The sequence below is a fragment of the Odocoileus virginianus genome, chromosome 4 (genome assembly GCF_023699985.2).
Source record: "Odocoileus virginianus isolate 20LAN1187 ecotype Illinois chromosome 4, Ovbor_1.2, whole genome shotgun sequence".
NCBI lineage: Eukaryota > Metazoa > Chordata > Mammalia > Artiodactyla > Cervidae > Odocoileus > Odocoileus virginianus.
In genome coordinates this window covers 57206893-57227736 of record NC_069677.1, presented here as the reverse complement: position 1 = coordinate 57227736, position 20844 = coordinate 57206893, and the positions used below count along the sequence as shown (strand labels likewise).

General features: G+C 35.9%; 1 protein-coding gene across 4 annotated transcripts in view; it reads left to right on the top strand.

Annotated features, from left to right (window-relative positions):
• The window catches only part of RNF13 (ring finger protein 13), a 120450-nt gene that overhangs the window by 56196 nt on the left and 43410 nt on the right, over positions 1-20844 (top strand). For 3 of the 4 annotated variants that reach the window (XM_070466598.1, XM_020911432.2, XM_070466597.1), the window contains one exon: positions 17712-17799. In XM_070466598.1, the coding sequence (XP_070322699.1) occupies positions 17712-17799 (88 nt within the window). Of the gene's footprint in view, positions 1-17711; positions 17810-20844 lie in introns of all 4 variants that reach the window. The other variant, XM_070466599.1, reaches the window with a different exon arrangement.

The following is a 20844-nucleotide window of genomic DNA, read 5'->3' as shown; positions in this document are numbered from 1 at the left end:
CTGAGTATTTCTAATGGAATTTCGTGATTTAGCTAATATTCTAGCTCATCACTTTCCACTTCCTGTCTTGAATTTTGTGCTGTAGCCATATCACCTACTGAAATCTCTCAACTTGCTGTGTTTTTGTGCCTTCACACATGCTATTTTCTCTGTCCAAGATCTTGAAGATGACCTTTATCACCTATATTTCTGACCATCTCATTTAAGTGCTAGCTGAGACCGTTACCTCTTCTGGAAGCCTTACTTTTCTTTCTCCCCTCCCTTGGGCAGAACAAATCATCCCAGCTCAATGTGCCTTTATATCTCTTTATCACATTGTTGTTTTTATTATATGTAGTTCACATATATGCAGTCTTACTGTGTTTAGAGTTCATGTTTTAACTATGTTTAAATATCTAATTTGTATTACAGTGCATAGTAGGACAGCAATAAAGTTTTGTTAAATCAAACTATGTATTATAGTAAGTCTTCTACTTATGTGTATAATGTATTCTTTAAAAGCACGTGCGTATAAAGAATATGTAAAAATGTTTTAATTGAGGATTCTAATCTTAGAAGGAAAACATTAAAATATTTATTATATAACTCATTGTGTAGACATAGTCTTAATGGATAAAGTTTTATTCTGTACATATTCTTTAATTTCGTTAATTTTCCTTCACAAATACACAATATATTATAGACATTTAAAATGAAAGATTTCTTACTCATATTATTTCTAGTGATTTCTTTCAGTTATATTAAATTTATAAGACATTAATTTACTGAGGGAGACATATTGGTTGTATTCAAGATCTGGAAACAGACTGCATACATTTGAATCACACCTTTATCATTTATAGTAGTGTGATCTTAGACAAGTTATTTTTATCTCTCTGTGCCTCAATTTCTTTATCTGTAAAATAGAATTATAAATGTTCCTGATATCATAGAATTGTTATAAGGATTAAATGAAATAGTCAGTGTTGAATGCTTGTCAGACATGCCTTGCACACAGCAACTAGGCAGTAGTTATTAACCATCAATGTTTTATTGATTTTTTTATTATTGATATAAAATAGAATAAGGGTAAAGATGGCAAAGATGCTGACTGTACTAGGCTGAAAGGTCCTGTAATCTATTCTCTGCAAGCTGGATAACTAGGAAAACCAGTGGTGTAATTCAGTTAGAGTCTGAAAGCCAGAGAACCGGGGGATCTGATGGTATAATCCTAGAGTCCAGAGACCCAAAAACTAAGAGCTCTGAAGTTTAAGGGCAGGAGAATGTGGATGTCAAGAACAGAGAGAGGGAATTCATCCTTCTCTTCATCTTTTGTTCTGTTTGGAACCTCTAGGAATTTGATGATGCCTATTCACATTGTTGAGGGTGGATCTTCTTTACTCAGTCTGCTGAATGAAATGACAAACACTTCAAACACCCCCTCACAGACACCGGCCTAAATATTTTACCAGCTGTCTGGACACCTCTTAGCCCAGTCAAATTAACACATGAATTCAGTTCTCACCTTTCAGAAACTAATCATTGGCTGATAAGTCACACTGTGATATAGTAACTCATGTCAACTGATGTGTAAAATTTTTAATTTGGTTTATAAAGGACAGTGTTGTCATGCCAGTGTGTAATGTATAAAAAATAAATTTCATAAATACACAAGCTTATGAATTACAGATCACCTGTCAAGGTAGAGTGAGTGGAAAAAGATAAAGTCATCATGATTGCTGGGAAAACAACTGGAATCTCATTCCAAAGAAAATTTCTTTTCTAATGGTGATCACTGGTGAATAGGCTATTAGCTTTATTAGGTATAATCTTCAGATCAGAAATCCATGACTGTACTTTTTTGGCTTCCAAATTGATGATTAAGTTTTGTAGTAAGTATGTTACAGAAACCAATCATTTACAATTTATGTATGGTACTTCTCTTATGAATTGCAAATAAATAGCTCTTTGTGGATGCTCAATAGTGGTTCATTCATGTGTAGCCACAATTTTTTATGAATAAATTGACTTAAGAAAATAGTTAGAAAAAGAGCTCATTTTCTTATTCCTGATGCAACATGCTAGGACTGAATACTGACAAAAGCTTAATTCAGCACCATACAGTATGCTACAGTATATTGAGAATAGTTACAAGGTGGTTTTTTTGTTATGCCTCCTATACAAAGTGATACCCAAATTATCTCAGACAAATGAGAATTGCCACCATCTTACAGAGCTTTCTTTGGTGAAAGGAGCCCTTTCCATTGTAGATAGCAGAAGAGAAAAGAAGTAAAAAATAAAATTCTCTCAAGATACTTCAAATGATAATGGTGGTGGGTATTTCAAGGTTTACTTATTATAAATCTTTAGACTTTTTTTTGAAGAAGAGCATTATGCTGTAATTAAAGAAACCTAAACTTCTCTTATTCTCTCTTAAAAGTAAATGAGGGAAAGCTGTATGTTACAATAAAGGAGATGACAGAATTTCTATGCAAACTATCCCAAGTGGTTTGTGACTCAAGGTAGCTAATAAGATGCTGAAATGCAATTAACAGTTTTTGGAAGGTAGAAAATTGAATTGTTTGTAACATTTAAACATAGAGTACTGTTTTAATTTTTTTTTTTTAATGTTTTCTCAAGAGAAGCACATTTGAGCCTTTTAGTCTTCTTGCCCTGGAGAGATAATAGCAGAACCCATACTCAGAATTAGTATTTGGATATGTGGTGTGTCCAGAAGGCCAGATGCTTAACGTGAGAACAGTCACTTTTACTCACACTGACAAAAGCTGCATCTTCTGAAAAACCCAGCGCTTTAGAGGAAAAGCAGAGCAGTGTTATTTTGTTTGTCTTTATGCACTTGTGCTTCACTGTGACAAAATATAAGTGTTTGGAAATGTTAGCTTGTGGTGAGTGTTTGAAATTAGGGAAACATTTCTGGCTTTCTGGTAAATAAATTAAGGCCTTATTAAATCTTCTAGTTAGAAAAATGACTTCATAGCATTCTGAGGCAGAGAGGTCTCAGAAGACTTGAATTGGCATCCCAGTGGGAAATAACATTTAAAAATTCTTGTAGAAATACTTGGTTATTTCAAGAACATTAAAATAATCATTTAAAATAGAACTTTTGTAAGCTACACAGATTTCTGTGTTTATAGCCAAAAAGTCATTAGTTGTCAAAAATCTGTTGTCATTGCAGTCCGAAATGTTTCTACCTTGTGGTTTTAATGCTAAGTCAACTTCTGCAAATAGTCACTTTGCCTTATTTCAGCTGAACTCAAGGGAAGCTTGGTAAACAGAAATGGTGTAGTGCACGTACTTCTGTTGAATCTTATTACTGCTTAATGCGCTAGTGATTATTTTCGAAAAATGTAGCTAGCTGCAGGAGGCTGAAAGGACTTAGATATTATTCCCTCCATATTTCAGGGAGGGGTTCGTTAGATGGAGTTACATTTGGATGGTAGATGAATACAATCCAAGGAATACATTGGTACTCGTTTTCAGTTGGAATGTGACTTTTACAAAACCCAGCTGGGGCACAAACCCCTACTTGACCTGACTTCTGTCTCTGTCTGAAGTCAAGTCACATCTGTACCTTGCCTGTCCCCGTACCTCAACCTTGAAGAATTCACAAGGCCCAGTAGGTGCTGAGCGGTCTCTTCCCTCTGTCTTGGTTTCTCCCCTGTCCTTCGTTTGAGCATCTTCCCTCGCTTGTCTACCTGGCTTGTTTTAGCTCTAAGATGAAGTCTCATCTCCTTTCTGAAACCTTCTTTAATCTTCAAGGCAGAGCAGATCACTTCTTTTATATATTGCTTATTTAACCCTCTGTCAGCCTCTGTGAGAGAAAAGATCATGTTTTTGTTTCTACAACTCAAATTCTTAATACATTGTGTAGCACTTGGTAGATGATTAATAAATATTTGCTGAATTTAGAATATTTAGAAAATCCTAATGGCTTTAAATTTAAGTAGATTATGGAATAAACAGTATTATTGGAACATTCTGTCAGCTTCATGTTCATTTCACTTAATGTTCTTGGAATGCCCTTGGAAGTATTTCTAAATCTAGATAATCATGTATCCCACATTTTTCTCTGGGTCTAAATACTTTATGATAATTAAAAAATTAACATAAGCATTATGTTAACATTATAATAACATAATAAAAATTTTGGAGTGAAATTCTGTCTTCTTACAAAATAGGCATCTAGTTTTTCTTTCTATGCTTACCTTTCATTCTCCTCTCTCAGGCCTCCAGGCTGATACAGTATATGGTAGTCTCAGAATTGCACTTTTATTTCAGTAGTACTAAGCAAGTAGATATGAACTTAAATAGAAGCTGAACTCATATATTAAAGTCATCTATAATATCATTATTTAAATTTTCTTACTCTTTTCTGTATTTCTCCAAAGTAATCTACAGTGTTTGTTGCTAATCTACTTTGGAATCCTGTTTAAAAGATATCACTGAAGAAGCGTGTTGAGTAATACTCGGGAGATGAAAGCATTTCTACCCGTATAGGATCCAAACAGCTCTGCGCTACTAGGGCATTCATTTGTTCATTTCTTTCCTTCTTCCACCCTTTGGTAAAAATATCTGTGTTAATAATTAGGTTCCTTTATATGCAAATTCATTCAGTATTAAAACAGCAAGACAAATTCTCTTCTTTTACAAAGAAAGTAATATTTAATGAAAGAAAAAGCTGAAAAACAGTATATTACATGTACTTTACCCTCACCCAGTGAAAGCATATAATGCCAGTAACTTCACTTATATAGCTCTTCAACACACATTCTTTTATTGGAAGTATAGTTGATTTACAATATTATATTGGTTTCAGGTGCACAACACAGTGATTCAAAACTTTTAAGAATTATACTCCCATCTAACGTTATTGTAAAACATTAGCTTTGTTTTCCCGTGCTGTGCCATATATGTTTGTTGCTTACCTATTTTAATCCCATATCCCTGTCTTGCCCCTTCCCTCTCTCCAATGATAACTACTAATTCTATTCGTGAATCCATGTCTGTTGATGTTTTGTTACATACATTTATTTCATTGTTTAGATTCCACACATAAGCGATAACATAAAGTATTTGCTAGCATTACACTGTCTAGGACCGTCCATGTTTTTGCAGATGGGACAGTTTCATTCTCTTCATTTTCGGTTGTATACTGTATCTTCTCTACCATTTATCTATTGATGGACATTTAGGTTACTTCCTTGGCTGTTGCCCTGTGGCTCTTGTAAGTAATTCTGCTGCAAGCATTGGGATGCATGTATGTTTTCAAGTTAGTGTTTTCGTCTTCTTCAGATATATTCCCAGGAATGGGATTGCTGGATCATATGGTAATTTTATTTATAGTTTTTTGAGGAGCTTCCATAGTGTTCTCTATAGTGGCTGAACCAGTTTACATTCCCACCAACAGTATGAGAGTTCCCTTTTCTGTACATTGTCAACAGCATTTGTTACTTATAAACTTTTTGATGATAGCCATTCTGAAGAAAGGGGCTTCCCTGGTAGCTCAGCTGGTAAAGAATCTGCCTATAATGCTGGAGACCTGGGTTTGATTCCTGAGTTGGGAAGATCCCCTAGAGAAGGGAATGAATACCCACTCCGGTATTCTGGCCTGGAGAATTCCATGGACTGTATAGTCCATGGGGTCACAAAAAGTCAGACATGAGTGACTTTCACTTTCACCTTTGATTCTGACAAACGTTAGGTGATATCTCATAGTGGTTTTCATTTACATTTCCCTCATAATTAGCTGTGTTGAGCGTTTTTTCATGTACTTGTTGCCCATTTGTATGTCTTCTTTGGAAAAATGTCTATTAAGGTCTCTGTCCACTTTTCAGTTGAGCTCTTTGTTTTCGGTACTGAGTTGCGTGCATGGTTCATACACTTCAGATGTTGACCCCTTCTTGATTATGTCATTTGCAAACATTTTCTCCCGCTCAGTGGGTTATCTTTTTGTTTTAGCAGTGGTTTCCTTTGCAATGCAAAGGCCTTAAGTTTAATTCAGTCCCATTTGTTTATTTTTGTTTTTTTATCTTTCTGTCTTAGAAGGCAGATCCAAAACAACATTGATCTGATTTATGTCAAAGAATATTTTGCTTGTGTTCTCTCCTAGGAGTTTTATGATTTCAGGTTTTAAATCTGAAATAAATCTGAGTTTATTTGAGTATATGGTATGAGGGATGTTCTAATCTCATTGTTTTTTTTTTCAAATTTTCCCAGCACCAATTATTTATGAGACTATCTTTTCTCCATTGTATATTCTTACCTCTTTTGTCATAGATTCCACACACATTGTTGCCTTTAAAATAAAGTTATTCAGATTATTCAGGTACACAATGAATGAAGAATGTCTAGTTAAGGAAGATGGAATCTAAAGGAAGAGGGAAAGATGGCTTATGTCACTGAATTCCTTTTGATGAGAGTGAAAACATCATCAGGGTCTAATGCTATCTTCAGCGAAGTAGCTCTTCCCAGTGTTTACTGTAGGGATTCTGAAATATGTTTAGGAAAGAGTGATGTTGGGATTCTGAAATATGTGCAGGAAAGAGTGATGTTGGATTTAATCTTGGTAGGATTGCTTGCCACAGTTCTGGATCTTATTTCAACAACTGCTTATTCCCTACTGTACTGTAATGTTTGCAGAAATTTTTATCCTATAGATAGAACTAACAGTTTTTACATTAAACCTGAATTACCTACTATTGTTCCATTCTCATCTTCATTGCTTTGATCATTTGAGAAAGAAATTTTGCTTCTTAGTGTCTTCTTCCTTCTTCAGATGAAAGAACATAGCTACATTTTGACAGTTGTCTCTGTCCTCTAAGTCCCTCATGAGTTTCTTTACTTCATCTCTTTCCCTTGTAGGGAAAACAGCTTCTTCCCGCGTGCTAGATATCCAGATTGGGACAAAGTATAGTTTGTGTCCAGGCTAATGGTTGAGTTATTGTTGCTTTCTGTTGGCAATTCTGAGAGAAAAGAAAAATCAGTTTTCCAGAGAATGTTTTTTTTTCCAGTTGGCATTTGAAAACACTTAGAAGCAGTGTTACACTACATTTTCTGCAGAGGATCTGTAGAGGTTGGACAGTGACGTAGTGCTCCAGTTCTCAGACGAGACCTGGGAGTGCCAGAACCCATGGACGGCCGGGGTGGGCAGATGAGGCCAGGCTCCGCACCGCAGCCGCCCAGCATCTGTGTGATGCACTTTTACCTTCTGTGTTTTCAAACATAGCATAACACAGAAAAACTGTTCACAGTGTATGTATGTACAATTTAAGTTGCAATTTAAATGGTAAAATAAATATCTGAGCACTCACTATTCAGCTTAAGAGAGACCTGTTACTAACGTTAATTAGTTAATGTTGTTAATTACTTTAACCAGACTTCATTGGAGACTTTGTTAGGTAAATCTTATATATTTTATTTCATTTACAGATTATGTTAGATTTGTACTAATAGCCTGTTTTCATGAAGGAGCTTCCTGTTGGGAGAATTTTTATGATAATTTCAGATATTTTAATAAAATGATGTTAAGTGTACCACAAAGTGACTGCTAATTAAAGCTGCTCATTTTCTGTCCTGTGTTTGAAAAGTTGTGATAGGAAAGATTCTTGGCTGAGGCCAGAGCAAATCCCAGCTGGCATTACTTTGCATTTCCTATTTCTTTACTAGAGATTCTTTCTTTTTGCCCCATAATATTTTTCCCCCTCTTGCTTGATTCTAGCCTAAGAAAAAAACCCATGGGTGTATCTTTTCTCATTTCACTTTCTTGGGAGTAGGACTTATATTTTTATGCAGATCTGTGTGCTGAGCTTACAGTATAGAGCTTAGAGCCCCAGAATCAGTAGGCCTTAGAGGGAGGCGGGTGCTCAGAGACCTGTCACTAGGGGGCGCTGAGCGCCAGAAGTCTCATCGTAACTGCCTCGCCAGTTACTTTTCCAGCGCAGTGTGAGCCTTTGTCATTACTTGGAAATTCCTAGAAGCTGATAGCAAGTTTAGATTTATCCTTATGTTTCACAATAATTTCTTCCAAAAAACTTTATTAACTGTGGTGATTGGGTTAAAATGGAGCTACTGCTGTTGTTGGGATGAGAAATAAGATTTGATTGGAATATGAATCCTATTAGTATTTAAAAAATAGGAACTTAGTTTGGATCCTTCGTTTTAATATGCACTTTAATATACATAGATAACTAGAGGATATTTTATGGATACTTTTGTTAAATTTAAATTGCCAGTCTCAAAATTAAATATTTAGGCAGCTTTTAACTAATATAGTTTAACTGGTATATTTCATTATATAAAAGTTTTTTAAAGAAAAGCTTCTTTAATAGCAAGCATCAGAAATAGCTACGTAAAGGTTTATTTGGGTTTTCTTAATGACACCAAGAGAAAAAGCATCAGTTTTAGTTTTAATCTTTAGTACTAATCACATGCTAGGTATAATATTAAAACTACATTGGAAACCACCACATTCAATGACCTATGCATTAATGACTTTGATTTTGTGATGGTATGTTACACAATAATATTGTTGGAAAAGCACAGTCTATTTTCTGATTGCAGACAGTCTACAGAACATTAAAAACTCACTATATGGATTTCAAACTTTCTTTACTGCAACCTATATTAAGAAATTTATTTTTACACATGTCCCCTTAGTATATATACAGCGCACAGCCTATAATAAAGTTTCATAAAACAGTACTTACCTATATTAGCTAAAATACTTTGGTATATGAAATTTCCTTTTATTAAAAAAAGTTCACCCAGGTTCTCTAAATTATTTTATATATAATGTTCAGTACCCGCAATATTTAAAATTGCATTCCCATATACAAAGATTGACTTTAAAACCTGTCGCTGGGATATAACATAAGATCTTTAAGTAATTTTTAAAGTTCCATGGATTCTGGTTTGTTTTCTGCTCTACTTGAAACGAGTAAGTGTGGCTTTGCTGATTTTGCAAATTTTACCAGCCCTGCCCCCCAAATTTTCTAATGAAACAAATTCAATTTATCTCTCAGCCTAAATAAGAAATAAACTTGTATGTTTGTAACATGCCATTTATCAAAAGGTCAGTGCTCTCAGTATATAACCTAAGATAAAAGAAGGAAACACGCCTTGGTATCACCATAATGTCATGAAATTCCAGCGTTTAAAACCGTGTACTTTTCCTGATGACTTTTTCTTGGAACTTTTTCTGTACTTTTTTTGTTGTTTTTAAGGATAGAATTCTAATCAGGTTTTCTCCTTTGTTTCTGCATTGTAGAGAAGAATGTAAGAGTGGAGCAAGGTTAACGGCTGCTAGTAGTCTGAATGCAGAGAGAGGAGGTGGCACTGTCAGCACTGAGCAGAAAGCACTAGGAGTAGTAGAGCGTCTTCACGATGGTCCCAAGTCATTGGAAAAGGTCGAATCACGTTTGTTGTCTTTTAACTGAGACAGCTAGGAAGATGCAGAATATTTCAGAAAAACTTTTTATCCACGATGACTGAAGTAAAATTTTTGGTATGTTTTTAAGGGGGAAGTAAGCCATAAATATAAAGAAATTGCATTTTTATGGCGTATGTCTTTCTGGGTAGGACTGGATAGATAGTTACCCTAGTTATGATTTAGTTTGACTAAATAAGTATTTATGTGAGAGATTCTTCTAGGCTGGAGATACATGCTAGTGAACAAGATGGTTCCTTAGGAAACATGAAGTCTGGCATTCAAAGTGCTCTGACTGTTATTTTATCAGATCTCTTATTTTTCAAGGTGATGTCAGGATTAATTTTCTGATAATTAATGCTTTTACTGACACACATGAAACAATGATCTTCTGTTAATTTTTAAAGTAATACTTTAAATTATCACAAATTTATATTTCTAGTATTGTGATTTCTATTAAGATAGCAGGACTGTGGTTTTATTATATTTTTGAGAACATGCTGAGATTAGTGTACATTTATGTCATTTAATGAACTATGGAAGTTGAAAATTACTCTGTGTGAGGTTAATTATGTGACATTGGCTTGATTAAAATGTATCAGGTTGTCAAAGTACCCAGATCGGTATTAAAAAAATAACTTATTCAAGACAAAAGCTTGTGGTGTATATAATAACAAAGATGAAAACAGATGTATCCTGCAGAAGTTAATGTTGTTTGTAATTCCCAAGTATTGATATTTTGTCTTTATTTTAAGAGTTGAATCTTTTATGTCTTATTCCTCTCTTTCCTACAGCAGCGTTCTCCTCCATGTTCACAAAATACAGTTACCACACTTAGGAAATTTATTATTGATAATTGATAAATAACTATAATAATATAGAGTATTAGTATATATGTTATATGTGTGTGTGTGTATACATAATTAGGTAGTATATCCTATCTGATAAATGGAGTACATACCCTTCTGCAGGGAAGCAGATTGAGAGCAAGAAGAAAATACAGAGCTTTTCAATCACTGAAGGTATCACCTGATTCAATGGGAGTGCAAGAATATCTTGTCATTCTCTTCCTGGTGTTAATTAAGCAGTGAAATTACATCTCCAGATAGATGTATTTTTCTTATTGATACATAAACCATAATAGTGGAGCTTCCCTAATATTTATTACGTCTTTCTCTGCCTCTGTTCCTTCACTTTCTGGCCCTGCTGTGCTGCAGATGGGACTCTGCCCCCCACCAGAGATCACACCCGGCCTCTCTGTGTTGGGAGCCCAAGTTTTAACCCCTGGACTACCAGGGGAGTCCCTGTAGTTCTAGTCTTATTACTTCTTTAGTGAATAAAACTGTAAGTCATCACTGAAATTCCCCTCTAGATCACGTTTTGGTTTTGTTTTTATTGGAGTATAGTTGATTTACAATGTTGTGTTGTTAATTACTGCCATATAGCAAAATGACTCAGCTATACATATATTCTTCTCCATTCTGATTTATCACAGGATATTGAGTATAGTTCCCTGTGCTCTATTCTATATATACCAGTTTGCATCTGCTGATCCCCAAATCTCCATCCATCCCTATCCTACCACTCTCCCCCTTGGCAACCACTAATCTATCTTCTGTGTCCCCGATTCTGTTTCTGTTTCATAGATGGGTTCATTTGTGTCATATATTAGATTCCATGTATAGATCACATATTTTAATTCTGCATGAATTACAGGCTGGAATATTTCAGTATAGTATTTTCTTTCAACTTCCCAATTAAAATTAATGACCTTTTAACACTTAATAAAAATGTTGAAATAATGAACTAAAGGTTGTATTATCATTCAAATCAGAAGAGGATATATTATAAATGGCTACTATTCTCAAACATCTTTTGCCCAGCACCTGAAGGCAGATAACATCAGAAACAAGGGACATCTGTAGGGGATACATGTACAGTGTTCATGGAGTATCGTCTGTCTGTCTTCAATAATCCTGTTTTTAGCTTGCCTTTGCACTGTTGTTCAAACATTAAAATTATTCTTCATGCAAGGGAAAAATAACACTAGAATTCAGTTAAAGACTTCAGAACTGTAAATACATTTCAAATAAAAAAATGTTCCAAGTGTGTCTCATTTTACATGAACATCCAGACTACTGTCTGATATAATGATGAGGTTCTTTTCATGGTTCTCTTTCATCAAGAAAAGTTACCTCATAACATTTTTAGCATTCTTGCAGGTATATACCTAGAGATAAGTATACACAGATATGCTTATTTGTAGTGTGTCCTCTCGGGAAAATCAAAGTGCACTTAAATTTAGTTCATGTATGGAACTTAAAGGACGTTGGAGACTGTAAGATATATAAAACTGTGAGTGGATTATGTTTTATTACAAGTTTAATTATTTTCCACAACCAGGTAGCGATCTTTATTCCAGATATTTGTTGAATGAATTAATTTGCTGAAAATATGTAAATTTAAACCTCAGGTCCTGATATTTTATATTCTACCCACCTAGGAAATCTGTATATAGAAACCTCCCTACCTCTCAAGTTTAGTGAGCTCAGAACCATTCTCTTCTTCCTCTTGAAAACAAGCTCTGTTTCTCAGCTTTCCCATTTTTGGTTAAGTACATTCCTAAGTTTCTTAGTTTCAAAAAAATTGGCTTTGAAGAAGCATGAAAATATTTCACATCATTGTAGTCATCCTGCCTTGTCATAACAACTTCCAAATCTTCAGTCTGTCTTCTCCATATCAAAGTATTGCCAGATTGTTCTAAAACATTGCTTTAGCCATGCCACCCCCTTATTCCAGTGCCTATTGTGAGCCCTTAAGGTTCCTGGTGATTCAGATGGTAAAGAGTCTGCCTGCGGTGCAGGAGACCTGCGTTCGATCCCTGGTTGGGAAGATCCCCTGGAGAAGGGAATGGGAACCCTTAACAGGGAAGACCCCACGTCTACTTTGCTGAATGGCCTTCAAGATACAGTCCTATCTGTCCTTCTTCCCCGTCTCTCTAACCTCTGACTCTCCGACAGCAACTGTGAAATTAAACAGCAAAGACAGTAGTCGTAACTAGCACTTATTAATGTGTGCCAGGAACTGTTTAAGCACTGTTTTAAGTGCTGTCCATGTATTAAGTGATTTAATCCTCAGAGTGACTCTTTAAGTTGGGTGTATTATTATGCTCATTTTACTGGAGTTATTCGCCTAAGTGTATGCAGCTTGTATGCAACAGAGTCAGAATTTGAGCCCAGATAACCTCCTTCCAGGAGTATAGTTTTAACTCCTCTGCTGGGATTAGAGTCTTCCTTTCTGTAACACTCTTTTTCACTTATTGAGGTCCTTCTTTGTGTTTTGTTTTTAATATGCCTTAAATATGCCTCAGTCCTGCCTTTTGCCTTGTTATTTCTGTCTTCCTCTTAACATGAGAAATTTCCCCACAACTCTTTCCTGTTAATGCAGCTTTCATCTCTTTATTAAAATGTTTGAGGTCCTATAAAATCTGTTTTTATAAAGTTTTTATAAACTACCACACTATTTGAGCACTTTTCTTTTTGGCTTATACTCTGATTTGTATGTTTTATTTTGCCCGTAAGATTTTAAGATAAATGATGTCATGTGAGTTTGGGTGCTTTATTATATCAAAGAAAGTGATCCCTTAAAGTGACCTCTTTCTTAATCCCTCTTTTTAGACATTTGTAAAATGTTACATAAGGTTAGTGATCCTGTTTCTCATTCTGATTCATTGGGAAACTCTGTGCTTCTCTATCTAATCAAATAAAATTATTTTCAAATCTCGGCTCTGCCTAAGTGTGACCTTAGGGTATTTTCGTTTACCCGTCTTTATTCATTTCTAGAATATTGAAAAGAATATCTACATGGTAGAGTTCTATCAGATATTAGAGATAATATATGTAAGGCACCAGCACATGAGGCTTCTTTTATTCAGAGATGTAGCCTTTGGTCTGGAACCTTGTTGTATATATTCTATCAACAGTTCCCTCCACCTCCTCATGCCTGCGTGTCCCTTAAAAAATTTCTCCTTACGATCATCTTGACAACACAGTGAATTCTTTCTTCTCACAAGGTCTGTTTGTGAGTGTCAGTATCACCAGTTTGTGCAGTCTGGAAATAAGATGAACTGTTATTTCATTCCCAGGATTCCTTTTAGAGCCTGTCTCATTGAGTGCTCTTCCATCAGCAGTCTGCTGTCTTCTTGTATCCTGGCTATTTATAGTAACAAGTCGGCAGTCCCACATCTCTTTAAAATTTGTGATTAGGTGCTGCCTGGTCTACATGATTTAGTTGCAGTTAATTGGTTGATTAGATGTAAACTAGTACATTTAGCACAGTTTGAGTCTCCTTAAAAAGGCACGTTTGCAGTTCAATTCAGAAGGTCTTTTTGTGCAATTTTCTGTTTGATGGCTGTTTTGAAATTTAGGTTTGTTCACTGTGCCTGCTTTTTATTAACGAATCTTTGAGTTCTCTGCTTCCATCTGACAACATATTTGAGATTGCATTTTATGAATGTGAAACCTTGCACATGCTTACTGATTATTTAGGCCTTATTTCTGCTTCCTGTGTTTTTGAAAATACCAGCTGCTGCATAGTTTTAAAAGTCTAATTTAATTTGACTGACACATGATTTTTGCAGTTCATAACATGAATATATTCTCCTTGTTTGTATTCGTAAGCCCATTGGTCCATATGTTAATGTGTTTCTTTGATTTAATTTCATTGCTTTATTTTAAAAATCAATAGCAATAACAAACGTCTTGGGGAAGCCTTCTTATTAAATTTTTAAACATATTGCTATTTTCTGGAATTCACACTTGTGCTTACAAAACTCCTTCCTATTTTAGTGGTTTTCTATTTTAAGAATTTTATTTTTTAATTAGAGAACAGCTTTTGATATTAATCTAATTTTATATTGTATTTATGGAACCAATTGCATTTTGGATGTGTGAAAGAAACATATTTCCTCAGTTGCTCAATGCAGTTTTCAGAAACTACTGGCTAAATTTAGTTACACACATAGCAGATTGTTTCATATCGGTGATTTTTAACAATTTGCAGTTCAGGAAGCCTCTTTTAAGAGTCATGCTATTTTGTCTTTACGCATAGGCAACTGCAGAAGATTAAAGGACTCCATACAGCCTTGTTTTATAAATGGGATAGTATGTATAATGCATAAATATAAGACACTATAGAAGATCTTTAAGAACATTATAACAGGCATATATACCAAGTGGGAAGCAGCTACATGGGTGCTTGGGACAGCATGTGGACCAGGGCATTAGAATAGGGCGTGGAACAGGATAGCCTTCATGGAGGTGATGGAATTTGAAGCCTGATCAGGCACTCAGAACCCAAAGGCTGTTCCAGGCAGAGATGGTAGCCTGAGCAAGTAGAGAGGCTGGAACGCAGCTGGCCTGTTGGGATGTCCGGGAGTATTGAGTCCCCTTGAGGATAATGATCGTTTCTGATTCACCTTTAAGTTCTGCATTGTGCCCAACACACAGCACCTTACATGTTATGTAAATTCAACAAATATTTACTAAACTGAACTGTGTTGTTTTTACCTACACTTTATCATAGTTCCTGGGACCACTTTTCTCTGTATCCTAACATGTTGTATCTTTGCTCACAAATACATATTTTTCAGGGAAACAAGTCAAATCGCAATTTCAGTGACTTTGTGTATTAGTTGGCTTTACAAAGAAAAGTAAAACTTAAGTTTTATATAAGGAGAGAACAGCTTTTGATATAAATTTTGTAGTTCTTAAATTGTATCTTTGGAAACACTTGCTTTTTGGATTTGTGAGAGAAACATTTCTCTGTAGTTACTTGTTTAGTGTTTTTAGGAACAATTAAACGGTCATTAAAGCATCCAATAAACTAATAGCAACCCCAACCAAGTATACTTTAGTTTAAATAAAAGCTAAGTGAAGTCTGTCCTGCTATGAAAATGTAATGAGTAAATAAAAGGTTAATATATAAGTAGCAGATAAGGTTTAGAAACTATTAAATCCGTCTTGAGAGATTTATTTTTTTCTCCCCTTGTAAAGCAATAAAATCTACGGGTAAAAGACTGTAGAGGTTGACATTTTTAAAATTATAGTTGGATAACAAAATCCACCTAAAATTAAAACATGCACACACAGGCAAAAAGTAGTAAACTTTTTTTGGGGGGGGGTTATTGACTTTTCCTCGCATGACTACAGAACATTCCTTGTAACAGGTTTGTTGGTGGGTTGGTTTTCTTGTCATTATTCCGAACACTAGAGCAGTAGGTCCTATGTTGGTGAACTATTTATGCTATTTTGATTCATTAAAAAAACTTAGAGTCCCGGGTTTGATCCCTGGGTCGGGAAGATCTCCTGGAAAAGGAAATGGCTGCCCACCCCAATATTCTTACCTGGAATTCCATGGACAGAGGACACTGACCGGCTGTAACCCATGGCGTTGCAAAGAGTTGGACGCAACTGAGCAACTAACACACACACAATTTTCTCTCTTGTATTTGTAATGTTATAATATGAGCTACTGATTTAAGCATGTACACATTTTCATTCTGGAAACGTTTAATGAGTGCTTGCTCTGTCAGCCTGCTGTTTCACAGGAGTTACAGAGACTGTAAAGGCTTCCCTCACGGCTCAGTGGTTAAGAACTTGCCTGCGATGCAGGAGATGTGGGTTTGATCCCTGGGTCAGGAATATCCCCTGGAAAAGGAAAAGGCACCCACGTCAGTACTCTTGCCTGGAAAATCCCCTGGACAGAGGAGTCTGGGGGGCTACAGTCCATGGGGTTTCGGAATCAGACATGACTTAGTGAGTAAGCATACCCACAGAGAGACAAAATATTAATTCTTTGAGGCATTTGCAGATTTAGATTTTTTTTTCAGTGATAAGATAAAATTGTTCTGACTAACCCACATTATCATCTCTTTCAGAATTCTGACTTTGATCTGTGAGGTAGTTGTGGAGTCAGGGCAGTGTGGAAGGGAAGTTTGCTCTTTTTTGCCTGAACGGGGCTGACTGCGTGAGCCTCGTTTCTTTACCTGCCATCCAAGTCCAATCTGCTGAGCACTTGGGCATTTGTTTTATTCTTAGGAACTTGACTTTTTGGACTTTCCCTTACTCTTTGCAGCTTGATGCAGGTCTTTATTGAATTACTGTAGAATTTTGAATCATTGTTATGCTGATAACTAAAACAGAGCTAGTATTAGATCTTCTGGGAATTATTTTTTAAAATTAATTTTAGAAGTATTGATATTATAAAGGAACTTTCAGACATATCACTATGCAGTGATTATAAGGGGATATATTTCAAATTTCTTGCCATATTAAGTATTTAGAATTATATGTATATAATTTTCAAAGTATTCAAAACTATTATATATATATTTACATATCCAGTTTTCATTTTATTTAACCAGTATGCAAATAATAGCCTTCATTTTTACCAAATGGTTCAAAGGTGGTACAATAAGAGGTTAGTCTGGGTTTATTTTTGTTTAAAACAGACTGTTACTTTAAAAGTGAGGTATGGTAACATGTGTTGCATACTTTTCAGATCTTTGCTTTAGTAAAATTCTACTACATAGCTAGCCATATTCTTCTGGTGTGAAACTGACTATTAATATTTTGGAAGCTAGTTTTAGGAAAGATTATATAGCTAAATAGAACCAGAGTCAGCAACTTAAGGCTGGAGTATTTTTATTTTTAATTTTTTCGAAGCTTTAGAAAAGCTTTCTAAAGAAAACGGTTGTTGATAAAGCTAGTAATAAGAATAGCTTTTATTTTACTTATTTCTTTGAATCATAATGTGTTAAGCATTTTAAAATTATTTTACATATGATAGAAGTATTGTTGCTATTCTGTTTTAAACTTGGGGAGACTGAGGGTTAAGGAAGAAGAGCAATTTGCCCCGAGTTTATTGCACTAAGTAGTGGTGGAGGTAGGTTTGGCTTCTCAAGGGCTGATGGCTCTTGAGCGTGGTCCCACGTCTGTATCCCGTTAGCGCTGGACAGGGTTAGTGCTTTCCGTCCTTTTGGTAGGTAGCTTACACATCGTCCTTTATTTACCTCTCATTTCACTTAGTACCTTGAGTGAAATCAAGAAGATATCTATAGAAGTCCTTGATAATCAATTGTATAAGGTTATGTTTCAAGAACACTCTTGAGATCGGTCTGTATATATACACATCTAGTCTGTCCTTTTTGGAGTTGTTGATTTATGTTTGTGGAAGTTGAGGGACCTTGTGGCACATCCTCACACCGTGACTGTTTTCTGACTTGCAGGTTTTAAATGCACAGAGAGCAGGCTACAAAGCAGCCATAGTCCACAATGTTGACTCCGATGACCTCATTAGCATGGGATCCAACGACAGTAAGTACAGGTATCACTTTTCTTCTCTCCTGTTTGACCAGTCGTTCAAAACTAAAATTTACCAGAGTCTCTCTTCTTTCGTTTTCTGTTCTAGAAAGCAAAATTTCTTCCCCATCAGAAAGATAATTTCCAGTTTCTAATCCCCTTGGGATAACTTTGCTCGCAGTATAAGTGGAATTGACTTGTTCTTTCCTGAACAGTTTGTTCTTGTTGCTGGTTTGTTTGTTTGTTTTTAACCCATGTGTTTCATTTTCGAGGATGTGTTGATATTTTGGTAAAAGCTAAAGGAAAAACCAAAGCTTTAAATAGAGAGAAGCCTGTTGAGTTAAGGATGCCATAGGAGAAGTTTTGTGATTTATTTAGAGATTCACAACATTAAATTTTAGAATATGCAGAAATACTAAGTAGCTACTGTATTCCTGTGGAATGTCAAAGCCACATACTTGTGCTCTCTTATACCAGTTGGTTATTATTGGCCTCTTAATATATATTGGCATGCCTATACCTTTTTGTTCAAAGTGGCAATATCTTTCCTTATTCTCTGTGAAATATTAGCTTGTAGGGAAAATGAGCTAATTTTAATGAAACAACTGGCTTTAATCAGACTGATTTTTAAGCTGTATGCTTTCACTTAATTTATTGAGAGTGATAAAGGTGTCTCCTTTATGGTGATAAGGCTCCTTTTGGCCCCCACCAAATGATGGGGCTGGTTGCTCGGAGAACTAACTAGGTGATTAGAGGATTGGAACTTTCAGCCCCACCTCAGTGGCCAGTGGTTTAGTCATTCATGCCTATGTAGTGAAGCCACCACGAAAACCTACAAGGACAGGTTCAGTGAGCTTCTGGGTTGGTGAAAGTGGAGATGCTGGGAAAGCTGCCCTCCCCTGGAGAGGGCATGCATCCCTTCCCATATCCCTTGCCCTATACATCTCTTTCATCTGCTTGTTTCTGAATTATATCCTTTCTTAATAAACTGGTAATCTAGTAAATAAAATGTTTCTTTGAGTTCTGTGAACTGCTCTAGCAAATTAATTGAACACATGGGGTAAGGATTGTTGAAACCTCCAGTCTGTAACTGGTAGGTCAGAAGCAAAGGTGACAACTTAGACTTGTGGCTGGTGTCTGAAGTTGGGGGTGGGGATTCTTGTGAGACCAGACCCTTAGCCTGTGGAATCTGATGCCATCTCGAGTTAGATAATGTCAGCATTGAATTGAGTTGTTTCATGGTGTGAGGAAGATGCCCATGTACATTGGCAGTTGGGATCAGAACCCCAGATACACTAAATAAACTGCCAACATTCATGATTAAGTATTTTGTTTTTCTTTTTCTTTTAGTATATATCCATAATACCTCTTGTTATTAAGTTGCATTGAATCATATATGCAAGAAAGAGTTTGCAGCAGAGAGCAGACATACAAGGCATGGATTGATATACTCCATTGCAATGTATTTAGGACTTTAACTGTATCCTCAATAGGGAATATTTTGGATTTCTTGACCAAAAAATCTTTTTATAACACGGGACATTATTCTTCGTTGTTGCTGTGCTCAGTCGCTGAGTTGTGTCCAACTCTCGGCGACCCCATGGACTGTAGCCCACCAGGCTGCTCTATCCATGGGATTTCCCAGGCAAGAATGCTGGAGTGGGTTGTCATTTCCAACTCCAGGGGATCTTCCCGACCCAGGGATCAAACCCATGTCTCCTGCAACTCTTTTCCTTCTTATTCCTAATACAATCTAGGGCAAAATTACAATATATAAAAAGTAAAACTTAGTGATAAGTTCCTTACTTTCTTTATATTTTAAATGATTATTTTAATCTTCTGGCTGGTTAAGTCATAATTGTAGAATGCATGATGTACCCATAAGAGCTTCTGGCACTTCACTGAAAGTTTAACAACCACTGATAGGAATTAGAGGAATTGATTAAGGGATTTTACTTATCAAATAAACTAATACTGTTGGTCCTGCACATTTGATACAGGTTTCTTCCCCTCCTTTAATCACCTCCCTTAAAACATTATCCTACAACATACCTCCCACATTAGTCATTTCTGTGACCTGTACACTTGACTAACAAAATGGAAAGCATAGACACTCTAAAAAATAGGCCTGAATTCAAGTCCAAGCTCCTGCTTGAATTGACTGTATAATTTTGAGCAAGTTACTTGCTCTTTGTGGAGAAGGCAGTGGCACCCCACTCCAGTACTCTTGCCTGGAAAATCCCATGGACAGAGGAGCCTGGTAAGTTGCAGTCCATGGGGTCGTGAAGAGTTGGAGTAAGTTGCAGTCCATGGGGTCGCTAGGAGTCAGACACAACTGAGCGACTTCACTTTCACTTTTCACTTTCATGCGTTGGAGAAGAAATGGCAACCCACCCCAGTGTTCTTGCCTGGAGAATCCCAGGGATGGGAGAGCCTGGTGGGCTGCCGTCTATGGGGTCGCAGAGAGTCGGACACGACTGAAGCGATTTACTTTTTGTGTGTTTTGCTGAAAACCTGGGCTTAGGGTTTAGTGACCCTCAAGACCTTCTCAAGGGTTTTGGGTTGAATAAAATGATTAGTATTTGTAAACTATTTATTCTTTTAACATGCTTTTAATAAAAATTTTTCAATTTGGAATTGTCAGTTCCCTTGGACACCTGTTTTGGCTTCATGTCACTAATAAAACCTTTTTATGTGATAATCATGTCAGTTCCTAAGGAAAGTGTGCTAAATATTAGAAGTAGCACATAACCATATAATCCTGTTGTTGCTATGGAAATGTTCCAACTGAGTTATTTTATTTCAAAAATTGTTCAGAATTTTGGTTCTTGACTTTATTGCTTCGATTACTTTCCATGGCATTTTGCTCTGTCCTTGAGTATGTATGTGTTTGAACATTTTATATATCCAACACGCTGTAAAGATATTTCCCATTTTCATCTTTGCTGTCACTAGTAGAGGAAAGAAAGCTTGGGTTTATTAAAATAAGCATGTATCTGTCACTCTTTTTAGGTTTAGATCATAACCACAAGGAGAATACTGCACGTATTCTCCTAATAT